The sequence below is a fragment of the Oncorhynchus masou genome, chromosome 18 (assembly GCF_036934945.1).
Source record: "Oncorhynchus masou masou isolate Uvic2021 chromosome 18, UVic_Omas_1.1, whole genome shotgun sequence".
NCBI lineage: Eukaryota > Metazoa > Chordata > Actinopteri > Salmoniformes > Salmonidae > Oncorhynchus > Oncorhynchus masou.
In genome coordinates, this window is record NC_088229.1 from 38,045,655 (window position 1) to 38,057,857 (window position 12,203).

The following is a 12,203-nucleotide window of genomic DNA, read 5'->3' on the forward strand; positions in this document are numbered from 1 at the left end:
TGTGTTTTATTCTAATAATCATATTTTAATAAAATTGTTTGTGGTGAAAAAGTTTGGTAAAAATTAGCGTTATTAGACGCCAATTGATTCAGCAAGTGGTTTCCCGCAGTAACAAGTTACACATTGTACGGTTGGTAGCCCATCTAGTGAATATTACGAGATCAACCGTGTCCAGCGTAACTGCATGACTACAGTTTGGAACACATCAATTTATATTCAAATATTGAAAATATATTAATACATGCAACTCAATATTGCAAGTACATTCTTGAAAATAGCAGCATGATGGATCCGAGAGAGGTGCATGTGTGGATATACTAATGATTGATAATGGATATTTGTGCCTGATGCAAATGTTCCAAAAACAAGAAGCCTTGTTTACATGAGTTATGTGAGTTTTGTGATCTGATCCAGGTGATGCATCTACCCAGCCACTGTCCACATTATGAACAGATTAGCTGGAGTCTCCCTGCATGCACATTTTTGACAGATATTCTTTCAAAACAACATGAAGGTATTTATTTTAAGACAATTGCTGATGCCATAAGTCAATGGTGCTCAGTGTCAATGATCTTAGAGGCCAGTATGATGATTTAGTTTGACCATCATGATCTGTTATCACTTGACTGATATCCAGCCACAATGGCGGTGCTTACACAGGCAGCATAATACTTGTTTCCCTAATTGGCATTTTGACCAATCAGATAAGCTCTTTTGTTAATAAATGGGTAAAAGATCAGAATTTGACTGCCTGTGTGAACACAGCCAATGCGTGCCTGACCACCTCCCGAGGTGATCAGGAAGATCTGATCAAAGAGATCACAATGTGTCTTTTAATCATCTACACCCGCCAAACATGTGGCACAATTGGAACGTTGACAAGATCAGGACAAAGGACATATGTTGGCACCAGGTATAAACAGGGCTAAAGAGCCAGTACAACAGGCATTCCCACAGGATCATGGAAAAAACGCCAGAATACGAACGTGATGCAAAAAAAACGTTTCAGCATTTCAACATTAACTAAACCTTAACGTGTGAAAGAAAACATAGCACAGGACATTCATTTAAATGTTAATTTGCTGCTGACTAACATTGTTGTATCATTTTTAGACAAGTTTTGCATGAATCATTGTAAATCAATGTAGTTTATTTGTTATCTAATCTTGGCCATTTCAGGAGATCAATGCCCAAAAGGCAAGGCAATTTACCCTAAGCCAAATAATACTCAGCAAAAGAGACAAAAGCAGCATTTGATTTCAAGGCATGAGCATGACCTAGAAAGGACAAACTTAGTAATCTCCTTATCAATTCCAGTTTGTAAGACAAAATATGGCATGTATTTCTTTCTGCACAAGTCAACGGTATCTTAGGCCATACCTAGCCCTTGCATTTGTCTGTGGAATGGGAGGGAGGGGAAATGAAGAAATTTACCTTATCACATGGAATTGCATTTCAAAGTAGTATCAAGATTACTTGGAAGTATTGTACAGTAAAAAAAAAAGAAGCTTAAAGCTGGTCATTTGTACAGCAACCATTACTCAGGGGGATTGTGATGGTGCATGTTACTTCTGAAACATGGTGCACTTTGAGGGAACATAGACCTGACATTTTCAAAGCACACTAACCTCACCAGATTCAGCAGAATCACTTACAATCACGAGGTTTACTAGTCTAGGACTGGATGACATTCAACAACCTCGTGAGTTCTAAATCAATCATTCATTTCCAATGACTGGTCTAAGAATGTAGGTAATGATTGATGTACTCAAATTCATAGAGCTGTAAATCAGTGCTTGTGTAATTGTACCTCGATCATCAAGACATTCACTTGATGGGTCAATCAGAACTACTGCAATTGAGATAAGATCTACTACACATTTCTAATAGAAAGTATGAGAGCATCATTTGTGCAGAACCTATTTTTTGATTGTGTGGAATCAATATGGAATCAGTATGGGACACCAGGGATGCAAGGCAAGTATAATTAATTCATCACTGTTTTATGCATCACACAACTCTTTTCTATATCCTGCATGGATTTTGATCAGCCAAGGTTTGTACATAAAAAATTAAGTATTTTCAGTACAAAACTCAATCTCCGCTCCCCATATGCTGTCAGTGCTCCCAGAAGGCAAAACCAAAAGTGACGGAGGAAGGAAAGCGTTGAAAGTCTTGAGACGAGAGTGTGCTTTCTTGGTTCCACACACACAGGACAGGCAGTCTCGAGGGCATGCTACATACCGGTCAGTTTGACCAGCAGACGAGTCAGGCGGCCACTACGGTGCATCATGCTGTGGAGGGTCACGTCAGGCCTCTCTGATCTTGGCAGCCAGAGCAGAGTTCTCCTGGCGAATGGCTTTGTAGTCCTCCAGGATCTTCTCCAGGTTGCTTACAGTCTTTTTACCATTCTCTGTGTCAATCTATGGAGAAACGGGAACTTTAAAAGTTTGCTTTACCAAGCCAGACCTATATCGCTATGCCAAATAAAATCACAAACTATGCCTGATGTTGTACAGTAGCAGTGCAAGTTAGTGGTTTGGTATAAAATAAGAGGTCCATATATACCTGTTCCTCCAGGTCTCTGATCTCTCTCATGATTGTGCCAGTGTCCTCAATAGTTTGGATCAACTGAGTGCAGTTCTATACCAGGAAAGAGAATCAAGTCACACAACTAACCAATATAGTTATAAGGCCCTAAAATTACCACAGTGCACCACACCCAAGGATATACACATTGCTCTTCAGTTTCTAAGAAGGATATATTCTGCCAACAAGCTCTTACCTCATGCAAGGCTGCCAGGTACTTGTAGGATTTGCGGACAGATTCGTCTTTTTTCGCATCCTGCACAGTATGAGGAAAAGTAATATTAGGCAATTGAAGAAAACTGTGGTATAGAGAACAATTGAAATAAAATTCAGGTATTCCTTTGACCTCTAATTGAAAAAAAGTAAAATCATGGAGTTCTCTTGCTAGGTGTTCTACCTTGAAGACCAGCTCATCAGTCACAGCGAACGTTCGGTCCAGTTTTCCAGTCAGGCTGTTAATCTCTTTTTGCAGCTCCTTAGTGTCAGACAGAATCTAGAGAAAAAGGGGACACACAAACACCATACTTAAAAATCACTACTCAGATTCAAATTTTGTTTTAATTACTTTGTTTTTAAGGAGATACTCAGGACTGTATTGATGCGAGGTGTCTCAGACAGTGTACCTTTGTAATTTCTTCCTTCTGTTTCCGGATGTTACCAACGATCTCCAGGATCCTGGCAGTGTACGCTGAGCGGGAGATATCTTTGGAGAGATTCTCAAACTCTGTTATCTGAAGGACAAATCCGATTTCCCAAAACTGGTGTTAGACAAAATGCTTGGACAGGAACCAAATTAATACACAATGTGGAAGTAAAATCATCCCAAATACATTTAATTAGTTTTAATACCAGTTGTTTATACAGTCCCTCCTTCTTCTTGGCCTCCTCTGCAGATTGACTGATTTTTTCATGAAGCTCTTTGATTTCAGATAGCTTTCGGGTGGACTCCATCTAGAGAAAAGAATGGAAGTTGAATTAAGAGTTTCTTTCGGTCACACACTTCAAATCAAATCTTATCTGTCACATACACATGGTTAGCAGATGTTAATGCGAGTGTAGCGAAATGCTGGGGATATCTAAGGAGCTGAACACTACCTCTTGGTTGCTGCAGAGCTCCTTGAGCCTGCGGTGCTCATCGATAAGTGGAGCTCTGTGTTTCTCCCACTGGGCGGCCAGGTTGACCACTCGCTCGGCACTTCCCTCCACTAGGGCCTGCAGCTTGGCCAGGTTGTTCTCCCCGTCCGGCAGCAGGTATATGGTCTGCTTCTTTACCCGCACAGAGTCCTCCTCCTCCGTGTTGCTCAGCTCTTTCTGCTTCAGCTCATCTGACACCTGCACACAGATGAGAGACAAGTGTTGCAGGGTGACTATGTCTTACATGTCATAGTTCATTCCACTGTGGTAACTCTGGTCCGAGGTCTACGCAAATACACAGTTTGTCTATTTTGAATAATAGAGGCTCCAATTACCTGATGTATGGACACAGTGAGCTGCCTCATGTCTCCGTCCACCTCCTCTAGGCTGAGGGAGAGCTGCTGTAGCTGCTGCTGCAGGGAGGCCAGCTCCTCCTGCTGTCGGGCCTGCAGATCCTCCTCCGACTGATGTGAGCTGGGGAGGGAGTTGGCCGCTGCTGCCATCTGCTTGGCAGCTTTCTCAGGCTCCTGACAAACACACAGAGAGAGGCATGGACCGGTTAGAGAGAAACAAAGGCTGGATTCAGATTGGAAATCAAAAGGGGGAACATTTGGAGATCTTGCTCAATGTCTTTGGAGCAGGCTTTGTTTAACCCATCATTCACCTCTGTGAAAGTAAATTTTTCAGTGTGGGTGAAGCGGGTGCCCTTGGCGAGGATGTCACCAATGAGGGGAGAGCCCGCGAAGGACTGCAGCAGCTCTGTGAGGTCAGAGCCCGACCCGTGGGCACCGAGGGTGTCCGGGCGGGTCTGGGCCGCAGTCCGCAGCTGCTCTTCGATCCGCTTCTGCAGACGAGCACGCTTCCTGGAGCGATATTCCTGGGTGGACACGAGTTCACAGATGAAAACACTGCATTGAACACAGAAATATTATTATTGTTCTCAAATTCAAGTCAAAAACTTGAACTATCCCTTAAAGAGCATACCTCGGGTGTGAGGCGGGAAAGGAGGCCTTGGCTGTTCCACTCGTTCTCCCACTCCTGGGCGGCACTGAGCTCCCCTGCATGCTGCTCCAGCAGGGAGGCCGGCACTGAGGCATGCTGCGACGGCTGCGCAGTTACAGGGGGAAGGAAGTCCATGTGGTAGTCATTTTCCTCTGAAGAAGGGGAGAAAAGAATGACGTGGTATACTGGTATTGAACTGTCACCATATGCTCTCATTTATTGGCAAAGAAGATCTTGTACCAAGCCTAATGTAACACCTGCTTATGTACAGTACCAGTCAAAGATTTAGACATCTACTCATTCAAGGTTTTTCTTTATTTTTTTATTATTTTCTAGATTGTAGAATAGTGAAGACATCAAAATTATGAAATAACACTTTGCGCACTCTTGGCATTCTCTCAACCAGCTTCTTGAGGTAGTCACCTGGAATGCTTTTCAATTAACAGGTATGCCTTGTTGAAAGTTAATTTGTGGAATTTCTTTCCTTCTTAATGCATTTGAGCCAATCAGTTGTGTTGTGACAAGGTAGGGGTGGTATACAGAAGATGGTATTTTACCATATAGGGCTAAGTCCATATTGCAAGACCAGCTCAATAAGCAAGAAAAATGACAGTCCATCATTACCTTAAAACATGAAGGTCAGTCAGTCCGAAAAATGTCAAGAATTTTGTTATGATGCAACTGGCTCTCATGAGGACCGCCACAGGAAAGGAAGACCCAGAGTTACCTCTGCCGCAGAGGACAAGTTCATTAGTTACCAGCCGCAGAAATTGCAGCGCAAATAAATGCCTTACAGAGTTCAAGTGACACCACCTGACCACCACCCATCAACTTTTCAGAGGAGACTGCGTGAATTAGGCCTTCATGGTCGAATTGCTGCAAAGAAACCACTACTAAAGGACACCAATAAGAAGAGACTTGCTTGGGCCAAGAAACATGAGCAATGAACATTAGACCGATGGAAATTTGTCCTTTGGTCTGATTAGTCCAAATTTGAAATCTTTGGTTCCAACCGCTATGTCTTTGCGAGACGCAGAGTAGGTGAACGGATGATCTCTGCATGAGTGGTTCCCACCATGAAGCAAGGAGGAGGTGGTGTGATGGTGTGGGGGTGCTTTGCTGGAGACACTTAGTGATTTATTTAGAATTCAAGGCACACAACGAGCATGGCTACCACAGTATTCTGCAGCGATACGCCATCCCAACTGGTTTGCGCTTAGAGGGACTATCATTTGTTTTTCAACAGGACAATGACCCAACACATCGCCAGGCTGTGTAAGGGCTATTTGACCAAGAACGAGAGTGATGAGTGTTGCATCAGATGACCTGGCCTCCACAATCACCCAACCTCAACCTAATTGAGATGGTTTGGGATGAGTCGGACCACAGTGTGAAGGAAAAGCAGCCAACAAGTGCTCAGCGTATGTGAGAACTCATTCAAGACTGTTGGAAAAGCAGTCCAGGTGAAGCTGGTTGAGAGAATGCCAAGAGTGTGCAAAGCTGTCATCAAGGCAAAGGGTGGCTACTTCGCAGAATTTAAAATATGTTTAACACTTTTTTGGTTACAACATCATTCCACATGTTATTTTATAGTTTTGATGTCTTCACTATTATTCTAAAATGTAGAAAATAGTAAAAATAAAGAAAAACCCTTGAAGGAGTAGGTGTGTCCAAACTTTTGACAGGTACTGTATATAGGCAACTCATTCAGAATCCTACACAACTGGAAGAATTGGATTACAGAATGATATGCAATGACAGTAAGTTACGAGGGTCCTGTGTATTCTGGGGTTTACCTTTCAATTGCTTTTTCCCAGGCACTTTGAGGCAGTGGGGTAAACTAAGGGTCTGAGAGTGGAAACTGTGGGACGGTCCTGGGTTCTAAAAAGAAACGTGAAGTGAGAACGCATACAACAAGAGGGAACACTGCTGACACAAAGACACATAGATTCAAATAGAAAGTGTGTATAGATTCAAATTGGAAGTTTCTAGTTCTGGGGAATATTGACTTGAGTAAATATCCACGAAGCCATGAAAAACAGGATGAACATGAGTCATTATTGCCTCACTACTTTCACTAGGAAAGCCTTAATCTAGCTTCCTTCATGATCTAGGAAACCCAAAGTTATTTATCAGTGTATATTAAACTTAGCAGGCCACGTCATTGATAATGCTTTGTAGCATAGCAGGACGCACCTGTGTTTTACAGAGGAGGGGTAGTCTGCAGGATGGAGAGAGCCAGGGCAAGGCCAGCTGAGCTTTAATCTGGGCAGCTATGGATTTCTGGAGGAGGGCCGATTTACCTGTTAGGGGATACAATGTATGAGACAAAGAAATACTTTCAGATTGTCATTTTTAGAAGTTCACAAACATTCAATGTCTTTTTATTGATCAGATTACAGTTCAGAAAGCAAAAAATAAAACCAATTTATAAGGGGAGAACTAAAGCTAAGGGATGAATGGTATTTATTAATGACAAGAAGTACAATGGTGGGACATTGTACCTGCTGGTTGGTCCGAGGCCTCAGCACTTTCTCTGGGCAGCTTCTCCACTAGGAACATGAGCAGGGAGCGGATCTCTGGCTCATTGCTGTACAGAAAGGTCTGGTAGCCAATCTCTCCCTTGTAGCCAAGGTCCTGCAAATAAAAACGCATGTCAACCTCGTTATGGAGTCTGTTCATACACAGGTCATTGACCTTAGTATAATGCCTCACCCTCACCATTTAGAACATGAGGGTCATTCCGGGTAAGAAATGGAACGAGAAATGTCTGAGATTTCCATGAACATGTCCAATGATGTAGCCTGTTTCACAAAATGATCAAACCAAATGTATTCACACTTGGCAGATTCTAAATCTTGTAAGTAAACTGTTAATCTCAGGAGATCACTCAACCGAAGTTACGCAAGCAATTGGGCTATTCAATAGTCAATCAAGTGAGGAAACAAAAACAGTTCAAAACAATGCTCAATGAGATGGAATGGCATTTGTCTATATGACATCACTTCACATTGTTGCAGGATGTCAAATTGGTTGCTGAATGACTTCTTTTCAGACATCAGTGGTCCAGACTGCATGCATGTAGTTGGGACCATGAAAAACTGAGCTTGATCTAATGACAGTAAATTAATTTCAGAATACAAAAAAAAAAAACAGGACTGAGTGTCAAGCAAAGGGGGGTATAGGTCATATGGGTACATCAATAAGTCATGCATGGTTATCCATTTATAGCCAACAATATCTTAATCTTCATGTGATCAAAAGAAGGAGTGAGCCCCATACCGCAACAGGAGGGGGAGCACTATAACTATCACTTTCGACCTCTCACCTGACAGGCCTGTGCCAGGCTCATGCCCACACGGAAGCGGGCAGACATGCCTGGGGGTAAGGAGGGGCACAGTCCGCTTCCCAGGGCAGGGTCGATCACTCGCAGACATCTCACCACCGCCTCCACTATCAGCTCACTGGAGAAGTGCTTCACACTCTGCACATCCTTCCCCACGTCCCTGTGCAAACAGACACAGCATGGGTTGCAGGTGCACAGGGTTAACTTCCCACTTGTGTCACACCCACTTCTCACTAGTCATGTGATCAGTTAAACTTTCAAATGACATTTAAAGTTCCGTGGTGTAACTAACATGCTAGATAGAAAGATAGACGAATTCTGCTCATTACACTATCGAACATATTTTATTATTGGCAGAGTGAAAATCAAACAACTAGGTGTTAGAACAAAATAAGCACATGTTAAACGTTTGGATGAATGTACCCATGATTTGCGCTCTACACTTCAACAAACGTTCACAAGGAAAATATTAGCTGATATGAAATGGCTCTGGTGAGTGAGTGAATGTAGATCTGGGTATCAGTGGCAATCAAATCAAAGACAAGAGTTAGCCAAACTCACTACAGTAGACACATAAGCTAGCAAACGTTAGCTAACTAAATTGCAAGCTAGCAACAACAGGTTATTTATTGATAATGTTAGAAAGTAACTTTAGCTAGCTAGATACTTACGTGCCAGTCTGTCTAAGCGAGTGAATTAAAATCTTATCAACTTCATCCATCACTGCAAGAAGTGCCTTGAAATGTCTTTTAGAAAAAAATCTTCCCCTAAATTACATATAATTAGGCTTCTGTTGGCTAGCTAGAAAGCGGTTTAACAGGCTTGTCCATTGGAAAAAGCTAGCTAGCGAGCCTGTGTTAGCTGGCGACCTAGGTAGCTAAACTAACGTTATCACTCCACAGCGCATGAACAAAAGGCACTGGCTATTTCAGCAACCGTTCCATTTAAAAAATGCTGTGTTTCCCTAAATGTCTTGCAAATTGCTTTTCATTTTACGAAAGCCAGCTAGCTAACACATTCGTGTAATATAAAATTGTGCATATCTAAACTAAAGGCAGGAAGTCGTATGGGAGGAGTACATGGTAGCAGTGCTTTATGGGATGCTGAGTTTCAACAATCTTCTGGAGAGCTGGGCAAGTAAAACTCTGATTCCCAGCAAGCCCCCACTAGTCGTTTAGTGACAACCCATGACTGGCAACTGCGATTTGGCACGTGCATTTTGGAAATTGAATTATTTTAGACGTGTGCCTGTTTTCAATGGGATGTGTATTAATAGGACTTGTTCATCACACTTTAAATATTGTACAACTTATTTCAGACTTATTATTATTTGGTACAACATTTTTTGTACACTGTTTAAAGGGGCAATCATTTGCTACATCCATTATTTTTCTTTATAAACTAATGATATGTACCAATTAATACTTGAAGAATATAATTTATAAATGCCTCATGAGCTTAGTTCATCTATCATAAGCCATCATAACCCCAAATATAAGCTTGTTTTACTCCAAACTTTGTAAACAAAGTATATGTAAACAAACACTATACAGCCTCAAAACATGGTTAAAACTACACTGTTGATATCATGGATAGTCAGTCCTTGCATCCATAGCTGTATCTATGAATTTGAGAGTGGTTACATTTCTCCAGCCCCATCCCTCAGCCTTTTACCAAAACTGGGGTGAGGAGCTCACTATGGTTTCAGCTGGAAACATAATTCAAACTTTAAAATGTGTAGACTGGTCAGAACCAGTGTGCTTGTATACAATTTTTTGATAACATTCATACTTTTTGTCCTTCATCCACATTAATGGGATTTCTTTAACATTCTAAAGCTCCCATTGTTGAAAACTCCTGTTCATTCCAACATTCTATTGACTGTAAAGAATGTAACTTTTGACACAAACCTGCTACTTTGACCACTTTCCCAACAACTTATGAAATCTTGGTCTACTTCCTGCTTTTCAAATCTGAAATCAGAACAGTGTACCAATAAAACGATGCAGCTGTTTTTGTAACCACATCAAATAGGGGCGTCGGGTAACATGGCGGTTAGGAGCGTTGGGCTAGTAACTGAAAGGTTGCTGGGTCAAATCCCTGAGCAAGGTAAATAACCGTAATTGCTCCATGGTCGCCATCAATAATGGCTGCTCCCCTGGCTCTCACCCCACAGGGGAAGTGGGATATGCAGAAACACATTTCCATTTCACACCTCACACTTGTACAGGTTACCCATTTGTACATACAGTAAAACAGGACTATATAAGCACCCTCTAATTATATTTACTATAACTACATTTCATCTCAACTTTTACAAACAACTGAACTTTCTCAACAACTTACATAAAAACTTACCTACCTATTCACTATTACACTATTACTGCTACAAGTACTTCTGGGCTACTAACTATTAAACAAGTCAACATTTTTCAACACTAACAAACGTCTAAACTTCCTCCACTAGATGCAACATCATATAGCTCTCCCCAAATAATTTATTTAACTATGACTATATATTCACTGCTTCACTTTAAAGGGGGCAATCTGTGATTGCTACATCCATTTTTTGACTTTTAAATTGGTGATATGTACCCATTGATTCTTGAAGAATATAACGTATTAGTGCTGAGTGATTAGTGTTTTTTGAGGTCGGTTCTGTTTTGGAAAAATAATAATAAAACATTTGATTTCTGTTTGGATAAAAAAATGTAAAAAAAATAATACATTATGAAATATGACATTGAAATCATTTTAGAGCTATTTCATTGAAATTCCAAAGCCAAATATTGAGAACATTAATTTGCCAAAACATTGAAAACGTTCCATTGTCTAAAAACACAGAATAAAACAATTAATAACAGCAGATGGAAGTGACCATTACTGCGTACTTATTAACCATAATTTATTCACATGACCATACTTTCGTAAAATATTTCAGTTGTGTATATAACTTTTTTTTTTTAATTTGATGACTCTATTATTTCATTCAAGTTTCATTCAAGTCATCATCTCATCTCTGCTCAGGGAGTAGCAGCCAGACAGATAACCATGTAACGTTATCTCTGTTTCTCTCAATTGAGTCATCCTATTTAGCTAGCTGGTAGATGACTGTGCTGCAGAGCCGTCTGACAAAATCAGTCTAGTTGTTCTTCAAAGTAGATAAAGCATACTTTCAAGATGTGCTTATTACCAACTACTATTCAGTGTTTAATAGTCACATGTACCGGGTTGCAGGTGTGATTGCAGGGTACAGTGAAAATCTTATGCTTCGAACTCTAACATGCAGGACTAAGTTAAATAAAATAATGAAAATTGTATTAAAAAAACAACAATATACATAGAAATAGCACTCTACACATAATAACAACTGTGGCAGTGATGAAAAAATACATGTCCATTGGGGTGGAGGTAGACTACTACAACTGTCAATCGGGTAGAGCTACCTCACAAACTGTCTCTATCTGAACTGTCTCTGTTGTGTACATTCTTCTCTCATGCTGTCTCATGTGGTCTGTGTCAAAGATTATGGATGTAAGATACAAGATACATGTATCTCTGCCCTAACATTGGGAGACTACAAAGTGACACGGTTGGCTGTTTAGCTCCCACCTATCATTTCTTTGGATTGGTGGATACATGTTGATGTCAACTGCCTGTATTCAATGGAGAGCGATTCTGCGCTACTAGCCTCATGCCATGAATATGCATAGCCATCTCAAGACAAGTCCGATACAAAAATTAATTCTCAAAGTTTCCCGGGATGTCACGTGTCCTACATATATCAGTACACTCGCAACAACTTAAGCGTTACGACATATGTATTCGATCAAATAAACCTTACGCAGCAAATAAACCATACAGAATATGTTATGAATACACCGCTTTATTGCACAGAAAAGGGGGATCAGAGGGTGTTTTATGTGCTGCACTCTGCTGCCATATACTTCCCTTATTTCAGGCACATTTGTTTCCTTCACTCACTCGGAAACTCAGCCTTGGTACAGTATCATATAAATAGCTTAATACTAGATACAGTAACAGAGGGAAGTTGCCACCATTGCAACTGGATGAATCAAAAACGACAGAGCTATCTAGATACATTCACACAAGACATAGTCGACCTATGAAT

The 12,203-nt window shown here is 40.9% G+C and overlaps 1 protein-coding gene across 1 annotated transcript; it reads right to left on the reverse strand.

The window, feature by feature from the left end:
- Nucleotides 1-504: 504 nt before the first annotated feature.
- LOC135504532 (coiled-coil domain-containing protein 22-like) lies at nt 505-9,145 on the reverse strand. Its single transcript, XM_064923213.1, has 15 exons — nt 8,743-9,145; nt 8,054-8,231; nt 7,230-7,362; nt 6,922-7,028; nt 6,522-6,606; nt 4,708-4,877; nt 4,388-4,600; nt 4,059-4,250; nt 3,685-3,921; nt 3,439-3,540; nt 3,213-3,320; nt 2,987-3,082; nt 2,786-2,845; nt 2,569-2,643; nt 505-2,423 (listed from the first exon to the last, which is right to left on the reverse strand). Exons 1-15 carry the CDS (start codon nt 8,790-8,792, stop codon nt 2,310-2,312), a joined length of 1,920 nt encoding a protein of 639 aa, XP_064779285.1. The 5' UTR covers nt 8,793-9,145; the 3' UTR covers nt 505-2,309.
- Nucleotides 9,146-12,203: the final 3,058 nt, after the last annotated feature.